Raw genomic sequence first — 22,615 nt, 5'->3', positions numbered from 1 at the left:
GTGGATCATCTGTCTGGCTGCCGAAGGGCCTTGCTTTTGTCTCTGGTCTGGTTATCACACAGTGCCTGCTTCACATTGGATTTTAGTGTTACATATGAGAGAATACTAGGATTACCATAGTACACTCCCCGCACACACACCCAGCCCTCAGAGCCCAAGTTTAGTGTGACTGAAGACTTTTACTCTCTTGAAAATGCCCTGTAGTGTGTAGCTGTGGGAACTTTAACCCCATTTGCTTTGGAGGAACCAGGAGTCACCTCCACCCACTACCTAGTACCGGGCATAAATGTCACCAAGCATCTACTTTTAATTATGTTTCTCGGAGTGAAAAAAATGTCAAAACCTAACTCTCTTACAGAACATTCAGAATACAGGCATAGTGACATGCAGCATACCACATTTAGACTTCTTGCACGGGATTACAGAAATTGCATATGTCAATCAACACTTGAAAAATAAGCTGCTTCCAAGCCCTCCCCGCCACCCTCCATATTCGGGGCGATGCCCATGCTTCATGGAACTGTAAAAAGGAATGGCCAGTGTAATGCATCACATGCTTTCTCCGTGTCAACGAGTACTGAAATAACTTTTATTGCAGGTTATTTGAAGTAGATCTCCCTGATATAAAGCCCAAATTACCCTGGGAGGGGGTAGTCTATTTGCAATCACCTTAGCAAAAATCTTATTTTCCTGGGTCATTATTGAGACTGGACTGTAGGATTTTCACTCTCTCCAGTCTTTGCCCAGTTTGAGGATAGCTGTAATAATCACTTCTTTTTTGGCAAGAGGTAGCCAAGGCACTTCAGGTGGTTCCTGGTAAAGGTCCACAAGGTGTTGGGCCAACATAATCGTATATTCTTTGTAAAAGCTCATCTGTTGGCCTTTTGGAGCCCACTGCCCTTCCTCCAGGCAATCCCTTAATTGCAGTTGTTAGCTAACTGATGTGCATGAGTTCAATAAGGTAGACTGAGTCCTCCATTCAAGCCACGAGGGCAATTCCATGAAGATACTCCTTTATCTCCACGGGATCAGTTGTCACATGTGAAGTGTATAGGTTTTGGTAGTAGGTTTCAAATGCTGACAGAATGTCAAGGTTTCCAGTCATGTCAGCCCTCTTTGGTGTCTTTGGTGAGTAGGCAACTGTCTGTTTCTGGTTCTTTGGCAGTACACCCAACAATGTCCTGCTGAGTGTCTCCTTCCCTGCCCCTCTACCTGCATGTGCACTTCTTTCCCCAGGAATGTTCTGCTGCCTATTATGATGGTCTATAAGAAGTCTGGTGAGCTTAGACTATAGGCTTCATTTATATGTTGACGATCAGGCCGTTGTACCGCCAGGATGACGGAGTAAATACATCCGTGACTGTGGTGGAGGACTCGACTGCTGGATTTATAAATAACCATCAAGCAGGTGGTCATTTATAAAGCTTTGGCAGGAATCAGCTTCACTGTGGTTCCTGTCAGTGCAAACTGCTGTTTGATGCAGGACTGCGTCAGCATGATGCAACCTTACATCAGTTTTCTTTTTTCCTTGTTTTATTTTTTTAAAGAAAATCCCAAAACAGTCTTTTCTTTTGAAAAAAATAAATAAAATAGTAATGTTCCTCTTGCATGGAATCATCGACTATGGCAGGTGGGGGAACATTTTTTGTTTATTTACTGTTCCTCACCACCAGGGTTTGCCCGGAAGTCACAGACAGCTGAAAAAAGTGGTTACATGTATGCTGATCCTAATTGGGTGGGCGGACACGTGGTCATTTCTCCTACAGCCCTTACGGGAGAGGTTTGGCTCTGTTGCTGACAGAGTATTCACCTCCGTAGTCAAACCAAAGGGCCTCCCGCATTTAAGTCATGTGGAGGGACCTTCATGTTGGTGGTATGTATCAACAGAGAATATATATCGCCAACACCTAAACGAGGCCCTATATGTTGATTTAAGGAGTTTGAATGATGCAGTTGTTCTACTTTCTACCACCCAGGTATGCAGACTTGATAGCCCTTGTGGGCCAACCTACTTTGTTCACTAAGCTAGAATCAAGTGCGATGTACCATCAAGAATCACATCATTTGGCTGCTTCCATTATGCCTGATGACATGTATCTATTTTCTAGAATGCATTCAGTCTGGCGTCAACCACAATTGTCTTTTAGAAATTGATTACAAAAGTGTTTCATAAGTACTCATCTGCTGTGGCTTTTCAAGATGGAATTCTTTTAGTCTCAAAGTCGGAAGTGGAGCATGAAAGAGGGATTGCTTGAGGTGCTTAATTTTCTTTCTTGAAGAGGTTGGTATCACTTTAAGAATAGATAAAGATGTTTTAAGACCAGAGACGATGAATGCATTGGATCAGATCTTTCTGCGAGCGAGTGAGTGAGAACTAATGCAGCCTGGTGCAAAGCATTATTGCAGTGCCTGCTGTAACCAGCAGAGAGTAATTACTGTCATTATAGGACTCTACCAGTTCTGTGCCAAGTTTATGAAGGATTATGCATGTCATATGGAATGTCTGACAATTATTTACAGAGAATCGCTCTAGCCATTTGCCCATCTGATGATCCGTGTGGTTTTATGATGTTGTTGAAGTTGAGGTCTGAGGCAGGTGGAAGGCGAGTTGATTGTGTTGAGATTTTAGTAGAGGGACTAGTGAGTTGTGTAAGGTGGGCTGAACGTCCTCCGGGGTCCAAAGCAACAAGAGCTTTTATGACTTCTTAACTTTGGCGTGTCGATATTTGTAGGAATTTCAGTTTGTCATTGGGGTTGTTAATATTTTTGCATTGCCTTTCCAATGATCTTTGTTGCATTTGATGGATTTAGACTATAATGCCATCTAGCCAGCCAACACTGGCTGGAGGTTGTATGGTGGGCTGATGTCATGAAGACCGATGTCAGCCAGTGATAGAACTTTTGAACTGAGATTACTGGGTTGATAGTCGGCAACATGTCATATTGAGCATTGAGGGTGGCATGGTCAAGTTCTTTCCATGCTCTGCTGTTTTGGTAGCTATGATTGTGCATTTATCAACAAGAGAGAGGATAGATGGAGGTTGAGCTAGATATAGCAGGATCAGTCCAGGCCCTAATTGCCAGTAACCACCATGAACTCCTGAGTTGCTGAAGATTGTGTAAAAGTTGTGTGCAGCTTTGTGGGTAGGGCCAGGGACCATGTGAACTGTACTCAGTGATTTCATGTTGGATCACAGGCATTTGGACATGGGTAGGGCAAAACGAGTGGGAATGGAGGGGCCACTATGCCACCACCGGAGCAGTAGTAGATGATTAATCCCCATGACATGGATGGCCACGCTGCACCTCAAAGTTAGAGCACAGGCCACCGCAATCATTGGTGCTTGAGTTAGAATGCATTGTTCTTCCCCCCACCTCTTGTCCTGAGTTCCTTTTAGCGCTTAGATTGGGCTTCTTTATTTTAGCTCCAGGTCTGTGGCCTGTGCTCTTTTACCTATTTACACATTTTTTTTATTCATCTTATTATATTTTAGCACAGCTTGCTTTTCACAGGGTTGTTTTTATATTCTAACCAGTTGCCTTGCTGTGAAAGCATTGTCAGTTCCTTTGCACAACACTTTGTTCTGTGCCCTGCTCAAGGCTGTCATTGCACATGATAATGTACTTTGTATTGCCCCACTGTAAGACATACGGAGTCAAGCCTCAAAGTGTAGACATATTATCATGTACTCAGAACACAACATGTTAAATAAACACCATGCAGGCCTGAAGAAGGTAGAGGGGACATTCCAGCCATCCATCTTATGCTGTGTGCTACTTTGTTGACAGCTTTGCTGATCCTTGGCCTTGTCTCTCCAGCCAACCGGGAGGACTGCCAGTTGACCAACAGGCAGACCCTTGCTTCCTCCAGGTATGGGGTTGGGGGCTACTTCCATGAACTATTACGGACAGAAGTACCTACCTTGCTATGCTTTTATGTTAGATGCTAGAGTGTAGGTAAGAAGTCCTGGGGGATCATTACGAGTTTGGGTTTCCCAACGTGGGACATCCAACCCAAGGGGAGGATACCAACGCCATAGCAGTGCCCCCCGCACCTGATTACTATGCTTCCGCTGGCCTGGCCTGCCTGACCGGCAGAAACCCTGAAATAGAGCATTCCTACTGGTCTGACTGGTGGGAGAGTGCTACGAGATAGCACTCTGATCCCTTAAAGGAGCTGAATGCTATCCCGTAACACAGAGGGGGGAGTCCAGTACCCTAGGAATGTGTCCTGTCTGCAAAGCAGAATGTGCATTCCAAGGGTGCTGGGTAGGAGGGGGCCCTTGCACCTGTTCTCCGCCAGCTTTTTCATGCTGGTGTAACCGCCATGAAAAGGCTGGTGGACAAAAGTGTTGTAATCAGCAGGGCAGTGCTGAGTTCAGCCCTGTCCTAGCTGATTGCAACCAAGACCGATGTCACCCCGTCGGGATCTAGGATTCTGGCGGAGGCGGTGGTCTGATAGCTGTCTGACTGCCAAACTTGTAATGTGGCGGTTGGACCGCCACAGACGCTGCGGTCTGACTGTCACTGCGAGGCTGGCAGTCTTGTGACTGCCAGCCTCGTAATGAGGCCCTTAGACTCATGATTATGTCAGGATGCTGGGACTGTTTATATGTTATACTCTAATGGTCATACTCATCACTGTACTATGTTTCCTCTTCCTAATAATTGCATCTCATTTCTTTTATTATAGAATGCAGTGGCTTTGATAAACGCATTGAAATATATCCTTCATTTCTTTGTCTGTCTTGTCATATATGAGACTGTGCAAATGAGAGAAAGGGGTAAGATCTGTTCCACCACGACTTCCCTGAGGAGTCAGAGTGTCATGTTTTTAGGCTGCCACAAATCACCTTTACTTTCTATGTTTGGGTCAGTTGCTGCTAGGTAGCCGATGAGGTCAGGCCGACTGCTTCCAATCAGTGTAGGACTAATCCAGTCACACACATGCGGTGGTGCTTCTGCCTGAAACTAAGTATTCATACCCCTTTGGTAAGAGTCCTACGACACCCTGAGGCACTGCAACAATATTTGTCACAGTAGATACTGATGCACACAATGCCCTGAACCTGAGGGCTCGCAACCCATAGGGACAACAGCTGGTTAAATCCTTCATTTGCATAGTTGTCATATGCCCATGCCTGTTAAACCATCTTGTAGGTGGGAGAGAAGGACTTCCGCTGGAGGGGTTTAGATGCAGATGAATATGGACCTGCATCTGCTAACGTTGCAATGAAGATCCATTGACCACTGAAGAATTATTGTCAAGTTTGGGGCACTGAAATGTTTGTACGTGTTGCAAAATCTAAAAAAGAAAGTATTTTAAAGAGAAAAAGTAATAGTGTGATTTTGTGGAATGGCAGTTTGGAGGTATGGGCTGATACCTTCTAGTGCTGAGGTGTCCTAGAGAGATGGTTGTGCTTGTTTTGTTTGGTAATTGTAGAGAGCTTTCAGTGGTGCAGTGCCGGGGAGGATCTTGTCGTATTGGGGTTGCTAGTATAATTTGAGGGTGGTATAAGGGGTGAAAGGTTATTGCATTGAGGTGAGAGGGTCATTGAGTAATGGTGGTGGTTAATGATTTGGTGGTGGCAGTGGTTGCAGTGAGGGGATGCATGGTACCAGGGTATAGCAGTACAGTGCCATGACAATGGAGAAGGCAGTGTTGTGGTGTGGGTTGGTAGTGAAGTGGGGACTTGTAGTGTTGTGATATTGCAGTGGCTGCAGTGGTGCTGCAGGGTGTTGATGCTATGATGACAGTGAAGTAGTGGTGTGGTGAGTGGTTGAATGATGCTGGATTTTGGCAGCGTGATACTGATGGATGGAGTGGAATGTTGGTGGGGTACTGGTGTCCTGAAGTATGTTGAAGTCGTATTGAGATGTGGAAATGAAGTATGTCGAAATTGTATTGAGGTGTGGAAATGGGGGCTGATCTAGTATTGGGTGGGCGCTTTGCTATGATGGGTGATGCAGTACTGCGAAGTGGGAAAGCAGCAGTGGTGGGATTTATATTACATTTGTGCCATAGTAGAGCTGTAGTGTAGTTCTGATGTTAGATGGTTGTTTAGTGTTGTGGGGCTGTAGTGTGTGAATAGGTTTAGGGAAGTACGGGGTTGGATTGCAGTTCTGGGGAGTGCTACTGTGCAGGTGGTAATGCTTTGGTATAATCCAATAGTGTAGTAATGTGGTGGTGGGGATGGTAGCATGGTGGTGGGGATGGTATCACCTGGTGTTCCAGAACTGTTGGGTCATTATGAAGTGCTGGTCAATAACAGTGCTTTTCTTTGATTAGGTGGTATGGTGCTGTGGGATTTTTAGTTATGTTCACAGTGATGTAGTGCTGAGTATGAAAGTGCTGTTTTGGGATTGGTGTGATGGGAGGCCGTAGTTTGGATCATTGATGTGGTTGTTTAGTCATGTGGGTGACAGAACAGCAGTAGTGGAGGTTTAGTGTCAGATGTCGTTATGTTATGCTATTGGGTGGTCATTGGGTCATTGCCTGGCACAGCATATGGGTCCTGGGCTATAATAGTGTAGTGCATAGTTTTGGTATTCTGGTGATATGTAGTGATTTTGTAAGGGTAGTAGTGCATCAATTTGTAGGGCATTAGTAGTGTTCAGGGATGTGTGAGAATGATGGTTGGGGATGTGTTCTTGAGAGTGGTTTTGAAATAGTCATGTTTTTTAGTACAGTGGTATTTGTTGAAGTTCACTGGAGGGAGAATGTTAGTTTGCTAATTGGCAGTGGAAGTGCAGTCATGCAAGGAGATACCATAGTAGTGGTAGTATCGTGCTGTGAGATAAATGGAATGTTACTGCAGTGGTTGGTAGTAATGGATTTTTGTGCTTCCGTACAAAATAGAGCCCAGTTGTAAGTTTTTCTAAACCCTCTGGCAAAGCCTAGGCTTCATAATACCAATTTTTCAACATGAGACTAAGAACTTGGTGGACTGTAACCCATGAACCCACCAGCACATTGCCTGGAGATGGTGTAGTCTAGGCAACAATCAATCTTGTGACGTTCAACACTTCTTTCACCATGGACACACCCAAGAATGCATATGACATACTTTAGGACTTTATTTACATCTATCTCCTAATCTAGTTTCAATAACATGGGTATCTGTATTTATTAAAGCAAGCTATATAGTGGCATTGAAAGGAATTAACAGAATAATAAAAAGTATTGCTACATTTCAGTGGTCATTTTAAAGGTTCATGACCTGAATGATGGAACCAGTATGTGTTCACTAACCCCTCTCTTCTAGCTCTTAGTTTAGCTCTTAGCTAACCTTTCTTAGCACCAAAAGTGCTTGCCTAAATTTCTTCTTTTTTGTTATATTTTTATTGGGTTCATATAAACAGTGATTAATGCACAACAGTAAGCATGTGAACCCCCACATGTTGCCTCCCTAGAGTTCTCTTGCTCTCTCTCTCCTGGTCCCACTGCTTCCAGTAATCCATAACGAGCACTGTAGGTGCCTCTGCCAGTACATGCCGTCTCACCATCCCTTCTGCTAGCGTGGGCTTTATGGTGGAGTCTCCACTTCTGTTGTGTCGCATGACCTGTCTGTCAGTCCTTTGTGGGTTCTCCTTTGCCCCCAAATCTTTTTAAATGTCCTGGGGTAGTTTTGGCTCTCATAGACCACTCGTTTTGCCTCCATACATCTATTCATTCTCTCTCACCACATATCCCTCCTTGGAGTCTGTTCCCTCCCCTGCAGTTTGACCATGTCCCTTTTTCCCACAACAAAACCCAGCATACAGAACAAAAGTTATTCCCTCAGGATATCTACATCATTGTATAAGCCTAGTAACTAGTTGGGATGTCTTAGGAATGACCATCTCCACCACAGGATCCAGTTCGGTGACAGTTGATCTCCAATCAGTGCTCACCTTCGGGCAGCGCCACATCATATGTAGGAACATGCCCTCCACCAAGCCACACCAGAAGCAAATGGGGCTCTCAGCTCTCCCCATTTTGTGTAGCTGGGATCTATTGTAGTATCACCTGTGGACGATGGTGATTTGGATCATTCTCAGTCTGGCTTTGATAGCAACTTCCCTGAGGTGTATCATGGCCACCACCCAATCACTGTCTTCTAGGTTTCCAACATAGGCCTCCCAATTTTCCCATAACTTTCCTAGGTCATCCACAGTATTGGTAAGTATAGTGCGATATAGCTGGGATACTGCCCTGTGGGTGATCATGCCCCCAAGTACCCAGCTGACAAGTGGGCTATGTTCTGGCAGGTCCATTTATTTTCCTGAGGGCATGTATTAGGTGCAAATATCTAAACTGTTGAGTATCGGTTAATAATTATACTTGTAATGACTCAAACAATTTATACTCTCCATCTGCCAGCACATTCCCTAATGTTTCTATCCCAATCTGTTTACACTGGTGAAAGCCAGTGAGTTTTCGTGTATTTGTCAGTATTGCTCCCTTCCATAAGGGGTGGCCAAGTTAATCTTCCCCTTGCAACCCAGAGCTTTGGCGGCATTGTCTCAGATGCACAAGGTGGTCCGGGTTGGCTCAGGTAAGTGTTTCCTGTGTTATTTCCCACAGATGAGTTGGACATGGAACAATGCCCTCATTGGTGCTCTTTCTATCCTACATGCTGGTTCATTAAGTAGACTGTGTCACCAGTTGTTAATAATATGCAACTGTGTGGCTCTATGGTACGCTGTCATGTCAGGAAGTGCAAGCTGCCTGTTGTAGAATGACCTGAACAATGCCCTCAGGGCTGTTCTGCCCCGTCCCAAAGCAGAGTACTGAGTATTTTATCTAATTTGTCAAAGTGTTTCTTGATGTAGTATGGGGTGTTTTGCAGTGCATAGAGCAGGTTGGGCAGAGTAATAATTTTGTAGTGGCCAGCCCTGCCCATAATTGTCAAAGGGAGTTTATACCCCTCATTCTGTGTCTTTGCAAAGATCGCCCAGAACTCTGTCCAGGTTGAGTTCTAGGAGCCTTTCTCTGTCTGTAGTGATATCGATATCCAAGTATTTAAAGGCTTTCCTTGTCAGTCCAAAGTCATCTTTCAGTCACCGCAGGCCTTCTCAGTCGGCATATAATGCTTTTCTCCTAATCTATATGGTACCCAGAGTATGCCTCAAAAACATGGAACACTGACAGTACCGCAGGGATCGAAAACTCTGGTTCTGCTAGGTACACCATAGCATAGTTGGCATATAAAGATATTTTTTCTGTATCCTCAGACACCTGGGGAAAGCCCACGATGTCCACTCAGCAGTGTACCTAGCTAGCCAGTGGCTCCAGACATAATGCAAACAGGAGGGAAGACAATGGACACCCTTGACTTGTGCCTCTTCCCAAGGCATATGTGTCAAAGACCGACCTGTTCACCCTCGCCCCATGGTGGGCACTTTATAGAGAAGGGCTCCCCAGTTACAGAACTTGGGGCAAATCAAAACTACCTCAAGCTCTCGACCAGGTAGTGCCAGTCTTTGGAGTTGAATGCATTTTCAGCATCTAGTAACATTATTGCCCTGGGTTCTGTATCAGTCTTAAGTCGATCTAGCCACAACTGTAACCGTCTAAGGTTCAGTTGCCTAAAACTCGTCTAGTCGGTGTGGGCCTCATTGGTTATCACCCTGTCCAATCTTTTCACCAGTATCTTGGCTAAGATTTTTTTCTCATTGTTTTTCAGCAACGAGATGGGTCTCTACTGGTAACATAGATTAGATTGGTTGTTTTACCCTTCTTGTGGTTAGCTACAATAATCGCATTATTGAGGTCTGGGGGCAGGCTCCATTTGCCTCGTGCATGTTAAAAAAAGGTTTAGGAATTGCAGATGGAGAAGGACAGCCAGTTGCTTATCTGACACAGCTTACGGGCATCAATGAGTATTCTGATAGCCTTAGGGCCAAATATTGAGTGCGCCTCAACTCTGTACCCGAGACGAACACATAGTCCTAAAGGGCCAAGGTCCTGAGAGTTCCGGAAAGGAATTGTTTGTCTCATGGGTGAAGGTACCTCCCTGAGACCCATCTCAGGGGGAAACGTGCTAGCGCTGTGGGTGCTGTAGGTTGTGTCGGCCCAGGCATGTGTCTCTCTAACTCCCAATCCATAATTTTGCTGAAATCCCCATCTGGTATGTGGAGATCGCTACTCTTATCTATAAGGATGGAACTCAGTGCCTCTAGTGTTCATTTCTGAAGCCTCGGGGGACGACCACATTGACAGTCAGGGCGTTTTACCTTTACCACCTGCCTTTCACTGCCACATAACATCCCTCGGGATCTAACCATTGTTTTTCCACCTGGGTCTTCTTGGTTAGGATCACTACTCCCTGGAGCCTCTTGTGAACAGTGCAAGGGCCGGCACTATGAATGTAACCCTTTGCAGGCATCGGCAACCATTTACCAGTAGGTGTGTCTACCAATATATTGCGTTGCAAACCCTCTTTTGATTTACAGCCCAGTCCGTTTACGTCCCACAAGAGGTCTGGCAATGAGTCAAGATGTTGTGGATTCGTCCCTGTCGCACTACCACTGTGTGCTGTACCTGGTACCCATAGGTGTCTTTTCCTCTTTCGTGTCATATTGTGCCTTTATGACCGCATGCCTTGCTGTTCCGAGTTGTGAATAACCGATTCTAACATCTACAGCTGTTCCCCCTCACCCCACATTTCCCTAACCTGGGTTTTTAAATACCCATTTTCCTAACTTGAGAAAGGTTGGTTGCCCCCGCACACCCATCTGCCTTAACATCTGTTCAGACGCACTTCCCTGCAATACTCAAATTCCAGTTTATCGCTTGAAGCATATACAGCGCTACATAGGCATTTGTCTGAGTCCCCTGTTTGGAGCTCTGTACAATGACGATTAGTCAGTCCGTCTGCAATGTCTGTGTCCAAAGAATGCTCTTCTGGTGCATCTCTAGGGAGGCTTCCATGTTCCAGGGCCAAGATGAGCTCCGATGACATTTACATGTTCAGCGCCATCCCGTCTCCCCATTCCACCTCCCTTTCACATTCAGAGTGCCATGGAGAGGAGTTTTTGATCCTTACAGTTGCCTCGGGGTCCTGCCTCTATCCACTCTTGTGCCCAGTAAGGGTGTCAGTTTCTTTTTTACTGTTTTGTAAATTTTTCTCTGCCGTTGCAGCATTTTATTGTAGTCCAGGAATATAAGGATCTGCCTGGATTCATACTTAACCTCCCTTGATAACTTGACAATGCGTAACACCAAATCTCTATCTCAGTTGTTCAAGAAGCAGACAGTCATTGGCCATGGGGGTTGCCCGTTGTGGAAGTTTCACTGCCAGGGCCTTGTCAGCCTGTTTCACCAGAAAACAGAGCAAAAGGTGGTTCAAGGGGAGGAAGGATTGAATCCAATGCTCGAGGAAGGAGGTCTCTTCTGGATGAGAGCCCTCCACTCCCTCAGGGAACCCCAGGAACGTAGATTATTGCATCTGGAACACCTCTCGGCATCCTCAACGCGGGCCACCTGTTTGCCATAGAGGCCCCGCAGCTTTTGAAAAGTCTGGTTGAAGTCTGTTACCATGCCCTACATTGACACTGTCTGTGTTTCAGCGTCTGCCTCAAGTCCCATGGTTGTCCGCAAATCATGTGCTACCTCAACACCAATTTCTCCAATTTTGGTCTCCAGAACCTGGCTTAAGGACTCAATTGACCTCAGTAAGGTGTCTGTCCTTTAATTGGGGCACTCCCCCAATCCTGTCTCTGTGTGTCACTGTGGGCCCACCGGCCTCATCTCCCCGCCAGCCAGGAGTTTAGTGTATTTGTCCAGCTTCCCCTGTTTCAGTGGGTCTTTATCCTCCTCCGTTGTCTGCAGCAGGCCCTTCATCACCCCCACCCCCCTTGGGGGGGCCGCACAGCACTTTGGCCATCTGCGCCACTCTCTGATCAACTAGCAGCATCTTAACCACTAACCTTGGGGAGGGAAAACCTCAGGGGGCCTGGGCCATACTATCCCCTCTGCTATCCCTGTGCTCCCTCCTCCAGGGGCTTCCTTCATGGGCCGCAGTGCTCCCACACTGCTGGGAGTTAAGCTCCTGCTCTGTCTGGGAGGTGGGGGAGAAGAAGGATTCTTCACCTCAGCACTGTGATGCTCACTGGGTGAGGCTGGTCAGGGGTGAGTTCAGTTTAGTGTCCGCGGCGGCCTCTGGACCCCGCGGCCTCATGTGGTCTGCTGCTTCACTGCGGCTTCTCGGTGGCTGTTATCTTAGAATACTCAATAACATAATGTGCCGACTCACAGGCACACCAAAAACAATTGTCACAGTGCAATCACCAGTTTTTTTGCTTATGTGCCCCAATTACATTTCATATATTCATTTAAGTGCACATAAGTGTGTGCTGCATTCAGTGTTGTTTGCATATTTGCACATGCAGAATCAGTATTTGCTCTACAACAGTTTGATAGCACATCAAATATAAATATATATATATATATTTATATATATATATATATATATATATATATATATATATATATATATATATATATATATTCCTACCATCTACAATACCTCACAGGATGAAGGGAAGGTGCAAAAAGATAAATATACTAACTCTTGCATTTAATATCATTCACTGAGAAGCCTGTCCTTTTAAAAATAATCAGAAAAGTGTCTGTAATGTTTGGTACAGACATGTATTAGGCAAAGAGGAGAGTATTTGACTGCCTGGTAGACTTTGTGCAAGCAGAGCTGTAAGCTTCTATATTAAAGGCCACAGGGAGGCTTCGCGGAGGCAGGTTGGCATAATAGGCTCGAAATAACAATATAACTTAAAACAGAGACAGAGAACAACCTTCTCCAAGAACAGAAAAACAGATCTGTTTCCAGCTAAGCAGGAGATAGTCCACCTCAAGAAATTCAGGCAGGGGGTCATTGTTCATCTCATTATATGTTACTGGTTGTACTGTAGTGCTGTAGAACTGATTAATTTTGTAGCTGTAGTTTCAACTGATGGGGGAGGGTGTGGTGGTGTAGGGTGGTATTTACATGCTCTCGGAGTAATGGAGAGCTGGGGTTGCTAGTGTGCTGGTGCAGTTCTGGTAATTACACCAGTATGCAGTTTTTCTGGTAGGGCAGTGCTGGGATTCGTAGTGACATGTTGATAATGGTTTGGCAGTGGCATAGAAATGATGTGGTGTGAGGTAATGCGGAAACGACAGAAGTAGTGTCCCGTGCTGAGTGGTCAATGGTGCAGTCCTGGGGTTTGTAGTGCTCTATTTTGGGTTGAATGGTACAGTAGATTTGCGTGACGATAATATTGATGTATGTATAGCTTTTACGATGTGCAAACCTAACTACAAAGAGACCGTGCACTGTAGGAGAGCTTTATAATGAGGCTGTGAGAGGAGCGAGGACTGCTTTAGGACATACTTTGGGAGGAGAGATTTACTAGTGATGAAAAGAGGTACATGGGGATTTGTAGAGTGCGGGAACGTGATGAAACAAGTGACCTTTTTGTAAACATTTCAGTGATTTAAAGTTTTGACTTTTTTTCTTCCAGGAGGCTCCTTCTCTGGAGAAATCCCATAAGAATGGCCACAGGAGGGAGAAGACCCACCATGGCCGTTCATGCTAACCGCCTTATCAACGAGAAGTCTCCATATCTCCTGCAACATGCACACAATCCTGTGGACTGGTGAGTGTTACTGTAGTGGAGCGAGTTGTGACTCCAGGGTGGAGGTGCCTCATCTTTGTGTGCCACTGTGAGCAATGCATTGCACTGTTTACAATGTTGAAGTGGTGGTTTAGCTCTTGGGCCCTCCAAGAAAGGAGAGAACGGAGACATTGCCAGTAACCCATCAGGTTTTGGGGGGGAAATAATCTGATTCAATTACATGGTCCTGATTCCGATTTTGAGGTTCTCCATGATGGGATTCTCTCCGGTTTTCACACTAAAAGGCCTCCACTACTATGCTGGATACTGGATATTAACTTTAAATGTTTATGTTAAAATTTGAAAAAAATGTGTAATTAGAATATTCCCTTATACTGTAAGATGTTCAGTCCTTTTTTTTTAACACTAACACAATCATTTCAAATCAGACACATCTCTGTGCACTTGAGTAAAACACCCCATAACACCATAAAAGTAAAAGGTAGAATCAAGTGCTATCCTATGCATAGACTGATACCAGAGAGAAACAAGCAACATCCTTCCAAGATTCCAAAAGCTGCCCTGTGTCATCATGCCCTGGCAGTTTACTTTTCAAGCTTACATACCTAAATTCCCTAAGCAAAGCAGGGTTCTTGTGACTTTAGTTTCGTTGAGTTTTTTTAATTTCTCTATTCTCAGTGATTAAGTCGACTATTTTTGTCAGGCGTCCTTAATTTATGTCACCCTCTTTCCTAACTCACTCCATTAAGAAGTATAAAATCAGTTTGTAGAGAACATGTAGAAGCCTCATATGTAGAGTAAGTGTTTAACAGCCTAAGGTAGGAGAGATAGGTAAAGCACCTTTCAAATCCACTACTTCCAGGGAAAGAAGCACTCTTCGGCCCTTGGTGCATCTTCATGCTCCTTTTTGAAGTGTACCCTCACCATTAATAATTTTGGAGGCATCTTGTTTTTTGCCAGGCCAGGTTTTCTGTCCTGATCTCTCTTGATGTTGAGGATTATTAGTGTTTTGCCATTCGTGCTCTTGACATCGTCTTCCTACCCCAACATCAATCTAGAAATCTCCCTTGGAATGCTGGAGTAATGGACATTTACCCAACTCACTGGTGCTTCTGCACCCCAAGTGCGCTGTAGGAAAGCACATTCGGGCCTGTCAAGGCATGCCACCTCCAAGACACCACGATTCTAGCTCAGGGTTACTAGCCGTTAGTAACTCGACTTTTCCGCTAATATTATTGTAAATAGATGAAAATTATTTAATGCTCTATGTAATTTGTATATATCAACTCAGTACTACACCCATCTTGACTCCTTCTTGAGTCCTCTGAAAACTGGACAAATTAAGTAGGGAGATATGCAATTTATACTACTATATGTTCAGAATGGACTCAGATTTCAGTTATAAAAGTCACACTCTCCCCAGCCCCTACCTGTCCTGACCTATCCTGTCAACAGGCGCAATTAATGTGTCCCCATGATCACAAAGCCTGGTATATCTACTTTCAACTCCAGCAGCTTACACATCCCAGATGTCAAAGTCTTAGTAACCTCTTTCTCTTTTTCCCATCTCATCCACTGGCTTGATGCCCACTTCACTTTTTTTGTAGCAACTAAGAAGTGTATTGCTGGTTTTAGTCAGTGGCGGTTGGTGAAGTTTGAGAGTGGATGCAGCTGGGGGGGGGGGAGGGTCACATTATTCTGGGGTCATGGCATTTTTTGGGAGGCTAGTCGCCATTTCCCGTGCACAGATCCAATGATGCAGAGTGTTGGAGCATACTTACACTCTATTCTAGCCCCATATGCAATATGCATTGAATAAAATGAGCAACATTGCCATGTATTCTCACTTTACTGTATAGGCAATGTACACAAACTGGGCACACAATGATTATGCACAATATCCCACACAGACTGTACAAACCATATACATTATACAGTTACGGCATCAAGATAACTATACATTGATGATATGCACACATTATAATGTACCCATCCTAAGCTCACATACAAATATACTCTATACAGTGTGTTTGTGTGCACGCGGACTAAATAAACCAATATTATTATGAGCACAAATACTTTTGTCACAACATATACTCTAAAACAAATCCTCTACAAGCTAATAGTTCACACAATAGTGTACAGTGAAAGCATGCTTGTGGACTGTTCAGCGCTTTGAACATGCAGCAATCATACCTGAATAAAAACAAGTCCTTTTTATTTTAATACGCACACACAACTTCCAACCACAAACTAGTGTGCGGCTCTTCCCACGCAGAAAGCGCACACGCATCCAAGAAGGCAGTGTCTGGAGACTGACTATCCCAAGCTGCTCTCTGAGAAAACAAAAGTGAACTGTTTTTAAAGAAAAAGAACATCAACTACACAAATCAAAAGCCTTTATAGAAGCCTCATGAATATCCAATCATTCCCAGGTGGAAGAAAAATATGCATGTTTTCTTTTCAATTGGATATTACTGCAACATCGTAATCAGCAAGGTTGAAAACAAAATGGGACAAATACTGTTTCACAAAAGCAAAATAAAATCCTGAACTTTGCTTCGCCCATCTAAATACTATCCAATACTCACTGATCGGACTGTTAAGAGCACAGCTTTCAGGCCCAGGCTATAAGACAGACAATTTAACACATACTGCAGGCTACAAGAAAATAGATAAGTGACATTAACACGTGACCACTTAGAATAACAGCTATTGATGTCACTTTACAGACCACAAACATCCAAACATTGCATTTAACAAATAGGACTGAGTGACAGAAATAAACCCAGTTTACTTGTTGTGCGTTAATGCCCCATCGGAGAAAGGCTAACATCATCCTTTATCTTACTTCTTGAAATTTAGTGCAGCACAATTATTTTGCTTACATACCGTGTCTCAATGCATGGTGGCTAAAGGTACTCGCCAGTTAAACCTTGAGCAAGTAGAAATGTGTAAGAGCAGTACAGTGCTAACAAAGGTAAGCTGTTCTGCCTTGTTCAGGAGAGAATACTATTTAGGAACAAAGAAAAAATATATTAAACAATTTACTACAAATAGGTGAAAATTCCTTTCTATGTGACACAGCAGAGGTTTCTGCATAACTTTTTGTGCACATAAGCTATCCTCGCCAAATTTGCATCCTTTTTTCCCCAACATTCTGAGGATTGCAAAGGTACCTAGAGTTTGTGGGTTCCCCTGGAGGAGACCAAGAAATTTGCCAAAATACAGCTAAAAGAATTTTGGGGGGGGGATTGGGAGAAAAGTGCTACAGAAGAAAGCATCTGTTTTTCTCACTGCAAATGGCATCAACAAAGGGTTTGCGGTGCTAAAATCACCATCTTCCCAGCTTTCAGGAACAGGCAGACTTGATTCAGAAAACCAAATTTTTCAACACAGTTTTTGGCATTTTAATGGGACATACCCCATTTTTACTATTTTTGGTGCTTTCAGACTCCTTCCAGTTAGTGACAGACATGGGTGTGAAACCAAGGTTGGATCCCGGACAGGTAAACATTTCTGAAAAGTAGACACAATTCTGAATTCAGCAAGGGGTCATTTGTGTAGATCCTTCAAGATTTTCCCATAGAAAGTAACAGCTGAAATAAAAAAATATTGAAATTGAGTTGAAAAAAACAGCCCTTTCTGATGATGTTTTCTTCCGTAACTTTTTCCAGCTATGATAGATTTTTTAAAGCAATATACCGTTATGTTTGCTGGACCCTCCTGGCTGCGGGAATATATAGGTCTTGTAGGTTCATCAAGAACCCAACCTGCTCAGAGCCAATAAATGAGCTGCACCTTGCAATGGATTTTCATTGTATACATGGTATACAGCAATTCATTTGGAAAAATATAAAGAGTGAAAATAGGTATCAAGGAAACCTATGTATTTCCGAAATGGGCACAAGATAAGGAGTGTAGAAACAGTGGTTATTTGCACATCTCTGAATTTGGGGGTCCTCATACTAGCATACGAATAGAAAGACATTTCTCAAAATGACTTCTTTCTTACACAGGCCCTTACATTTGGAAGGCAAAAATGTAGAGAAAGACAATTGTCATTAACACTTGTTCTTCTATTCTATGTTCTCCCAAGTATCCTGATAAAAATGATACCTCACTTGTGTGGGTAGGCCTGGTATCCACTCAGGTAACGCCCCAAAACGCAACATGGACACATCACATTTTTCAATTGAAAAATGATGTGTTTTTTGCAAAGTGCCTAGCTGTGGAGTTTGGTCTGTGGCTCAGCCGTCACCTAGGGAAACCTACCAAACCTATACATTTATGGAAAGTAGACACCTAGGGGAATCCAAAATGGGGTGACTTGTTTGGCTCTCACTGTGTTCTGGCATCCAGAATCCTTTGGAAACCTCAAAATTGGGCTAAAAAACATTCTAGAAACTGAGGTGAGCCACAAACTTCCTTTACCCAGCATTCCCCGAAGTCTCCCGATAAAAATGGCACCTCACGTATAAGGGTAGGCCGAGTGCCCGTGACAGGAATGGATTACACAATGGTCAATCTTAGTCCTTACATGAGGGCAACTGTTGACCCTGGGGGATCCATTCCTGATGCAGGCACTAGGTACAGGCACTCAGGTGGGGTAGTGTTTTTTATCAGGACAGGTGGGGAAACACTGGGTGGTATGAATTTTGTGGATCCCAGCATATTCCTGTAGTTTGTGTGACAGAAATGCAAGAAAAAATAGAGTTTTTATACAACATTTCATCTTTGCAGGGTATTCTGGATAAGAGAACTTTAGAGAATCCACACAAGCCACACCTCCGTGGACTTCACCGGGTGTCTAGTTTCCAGAAATGTCTAGGTTTGGTAGGTTTCCCTATATGACCGCCTGGCCCATAACCAAAAACGCAGGTGCCTGCCTTGCCAGGTTGTTTTGTGATAGATAATATCGATGTCTCCACAATATGATTTGGGCGGTGGAATTTGGGGCTGAACTAAAATGGGGAGCTCTCACAAAAGCACTCTCTCTGTGCTTGCCGCTGCATGCACCTGCTCTCAGGGTTGGGCTAACCTGCTATTGTCCTGCTGCACAGACTGTGCTTGCGAAGGGATAGCACGGCTATCCTCATCACCTCCCTCAGAATCACTGGAAGAGGAGTTGTCCGATGGGACTCCACTGACTGAAGAATCACTCTCAGAGTCTGCTCCATTGTCCTATCCCTCAGATGCTGTCTTAGTATCTAATGTCTCAGCCTCTGATCCTACGTCAAAGCTTTCTTCGATAACCTGAATTAGGGCTTGAGCAGCAGTCCTCCAGTGAGACGCCATTTCTACTACTGGCTAAACTGTCCCTCTAAAACACTAGCCTAGGTAGACAGTCACAGAATTGCTGGTGTGTGTGTGTGTGTGTGTGTGATAAGTGCAACAGTAAAGGTCAGTCACCTTACCTTCACTTCTTCCCTCAATCAGCACGTTCTCTGAAGACACTCAAAAAAACAAAAACAGATACACTATTACTTCACCTTGTGACATACCCATCGTCACAGTCTTCAGCACCTGTGACACCCAGTCTGACAATCGTTATTGGTGCTCCCAATCCCATTACCTGTTCTTGGGATTCCCTCACTACCACCCAGATGGTGGCCTTCATCTCACCATTGCCCCCCTCACACACACATTTAATTTGTATTATAGAGTAGGTAATGGCTGGCATTACTAGTCCACTCAGCTATTCACATAAAATACAGATTTGATCTTTGCAGCAGGCATATAAACCTTTTGCATTACTTTATGGCATCAAAACTGCAACTAGAGAAAAGTCTGATCCTTCTCTAGCAGACACATAATCACAAGAGTTAGCTTGACTTTTTTATTGCTGCCTAAAAGCTACGGTTGAAACGTCTCGGTTGGAGTGTGTTCAGTGCTTTGAAGACGCGCCTGCAAGACAACTGATGGCGAATATATATATATATATATATATATATATATATATGTTCAATGGCATGTGTAGCTGTAGATAGACATGCTTTGCATAAGTCTGCCATCTAGTGTTGGGCTCGACGTGTTACAAGTTGTTTTTCTTCGAAGAGGGATCGAGTGACTCCTCCTCTTGGTGATACTGAGCATGGGCATTGAGTCCTTTGTTAGATTGTTTTCTTGCCGTCGTCAGGTTCAGACGTGTTTCCCTCTCGCTCCGGTAGATTTTGGTTTGGTATTATTTGAAATTTTCTCTTCTTTTCTATAAACGTCGCTATAGTTTCCATTGTGTTTTCCAGCCTTATAGTCAATGTGATTGTAATCATCGGGGTCAACTGGTATTATCTGAAATTTTCTCTTCTTTTCTATGTCGGTACAGTTTCAATTGCGTTTTCTAACCTTATAGTCCATGTGATTGTAATCATCTGGGTCAATTGCAACCTCGCCCTTTTTAGGCTTACTTCGACACGTTGTAGTTGAACAATGTTAGGCTGATGGAACGGACTCCGTTTCGCTTTTGCCCTCAGTGTCACTCCAAATTTTCATACACCGATCAACATTTGGTGTGCAGTCTCTGTTTCTCACCAGATCACAGAGAATAAAACTGTGACACTTGCCGGTCGTTTGGATCCAAAAAGACTCTTAGGGATCAAAGTAATAAGATAGCATCCCAGTTGTCAGAACACACGCCCGACATCTTCAAGGACGAACACGCACAAGAAGAATTAGCACAGCGTGCAACCGTTTCCATCGCAGAGTCCGATTCGGATAGAGATTCTGATGTCAACAGCCAATCCATCCCACTGGCACAGTACGTGAGTACATCAGCCCTGTCCCATCACCCAAAGACAATTAAAAAGACTTCTGCATTGGTCTTCACTCCTCCACTTCTTGCAAGCCATGGTTGGACCCGAAAAATACATTCGGATGACCAACCCTCGGGTTTGGCACCGAAACAAAAGACCAAGGTGCATTCGGCACACAGCAAACAGCATGCCACATCTGTTTCGGTACCGAGCTGAAAATCTGACTTCCACCTCAGAGCCAAAAAAAGTAACAGCACTTTCTGGGCTGACATTTTCGGCCTGAGTCAAGTATTCGGTATCCAATCTTTCAGAGCTGAAACCTGTTGGTGGTAGATATGCTCCAGCTACTGAGGAGTCATCAGAAATACAGCCAACATTGGAGGTCATGGACACTAAACAGCGAAAGATCCCTATACATAAGGACACAGGAAGGATCATAACCTCTCCTCCTCCAACAATCAAAAGAAAATGGACTTTTCACGAAACTTTAAATGCTGGGCCTCCACCTACTAAAGTATTTAAACAAAAGGAGAAACAAAAGGCACAACAGCAGCCTTCACCACCACACTCTCCTTTACTTCCTGCTTCTCCACCACCTGATATTCCACCACTTTCACCTACGCAATTCTTTCCACAATCCACTATTTCACCACATAGGGATGATTTGTATGATCCTCAAGAGGCTCAAGATCCATTGGATATATATATATATATATATATATATGTATGACAGATCCCATTCTTCACAATTATCCCAGTTTATACCCTGCAAGGCCATCTCCCCCTGAATATACCACTGCTTACAATTTGGTTATAGCCAGAGCAGCAGTGTATCATAATTTACAATTACATACAGATCCCATTGATACTCAAAAAGAGTATCAGTGTCTCCCTATGCTCCAAGGCATGCTTAAACATGCTGAAGATATTTTTAAAGAACCAATACAATCCAGAATCATTATGCCCAGGGTGGATACCAAGTATAAGCCTGCACCGTCTGATCCGGTTTTTATGAGAACACAACTACCACCTGACTCTATAGTGGTCAGTGCAGACAGAAAGCGAGCCAATAGCCAGTCTAAAGGGGATGCTCCTCCTACAGACAAAAATAGTCGCAAATTTGATGCTGCAGGTAAGAGCGGCAATTGGAGGATTGCAAACTCTGAAACACTCCTGGCAATGTATGATAGAGATCATTGGGATCAAATGGAAGAGTTGTTGCAATATCTTCCACCAGAGCATCAAAAAGGGGCACAGCAAATGGTAGCGGAAGGGCAGGCTATTTCCAGTAACCAAATTAGATCCGGTATAGGTGCAGCGGATACAGCAGCAAAGGGTGTCAACAGCAGCATCATCATTAGAAGATAAGCATGGCTTAGGACTTCAGGTTTTAAGCCAGAAATACAACAAGCAGTTTTAAATATGCCCTTTGATAAACAACATTTATTTGGGCCAGAGGTTGATACTACAATAGAGACTCTTAAAAAGGACTCTGAGACAGCTAAAGCTATGGGTGTGTTATACACTACACCTAATCAGAAAACTTTTCATAGGCCACAGTTTAGGGATGGTTTCAAATCAGCAAGCACAGAAACATCCACATCCCCCCAAAAAAAGAGCCACACTTCTACAACAGAGGTTCGTTTAGAGGCTCTTACAGAGGAACTAGTTATGGAGGAAGAGGTAAATCAACCATTCCAAGAGGTTCCTCCACTTCAACAAAACAGTGATTTCTTACACATTCCCACCCAGCATACATCTCCTGTGGGAGGAAGACTGGAAATATTTTACCCACAATGGCACAACATTACTACAGATCAATGAGTTCCATTAATTATCTAACATGGCTGTTGCCTAGAAACTCATCTCTACTCCACCAAACATTCCCCCTCGTTCACACAAACTTACTCTGGAACATTTCAATTTATTATAACAACAGGTACAATCACTACTACTCAAAGGTGCCATATAGATGGTACCTATATCCCAACAGGGATCTGGAGTAAATTCACTATACTTCCTCATACCAAAGAAAGATTGTAATCTCAGACCAATCTTAGATCTCAGACCCCTCAATAAATACATCCTTTCAGAACACTTTCATACAGTCACTCTACAAGACATCATTCCCCTACTACGGAAACAGGATTACATGACAGCATGACATCTAAAAGTTGCATATTTCCACATCCCCAGACATCCAGCACATTGAGAATATCTAAGATTCGTTATAGCAGGAAAGCACT

General features: G+C 43.9%; 1 protein-coding gene across 5 annotated transcripts in view; it reads left to right on the top strand.

The window, feature by feature from the left end:
• SPATA20 (spermatogenesis associated 20) overlaps window positions 1-22,615 on the top strand; it is a 1,104,606-nt gene that overhangs the window by 259,146 nt on the left and 822,845 nt on the right. For all 5 annotated transcript variants that reach the window (XM_069200053.1, XM_069200051.1, XM_069200052.1 and 2 more), the window contains one exon: window positions 13,504-13,638. In XM_069200053.1, the coding sequence (XP_069056154.1) occupies window positions 13,535-13,638 (104 nt within the window). In that variant the 5' untranslated portion in view covers window positions 13,504-13,534. The remainder of the gene's footprint in view (window positions 1-13,503; window positions 13,639-22,615) is intronic.

Source organism: Pleurodeles waltl, chromosome 7 (genome assembly GCF_031143425.1).
Source record: "Pleurodeles waltl isolate 20211129_DDA chromosome 7, aPleWal1.hap1.20221129, whole genome shotgun sequence".
NCBI classification, from domain to species: Eukaryota; Metazoa; Chordata; class Amphibia; order Caudata; family Salamandridae; genus Pleurodeles; species Pleurodeles waltl.
The sequence above is the reverse complement of the archived record's forward strand: the minus strand, read 5'-3'. Positions and strand labels throughout refer to the sequence as shown.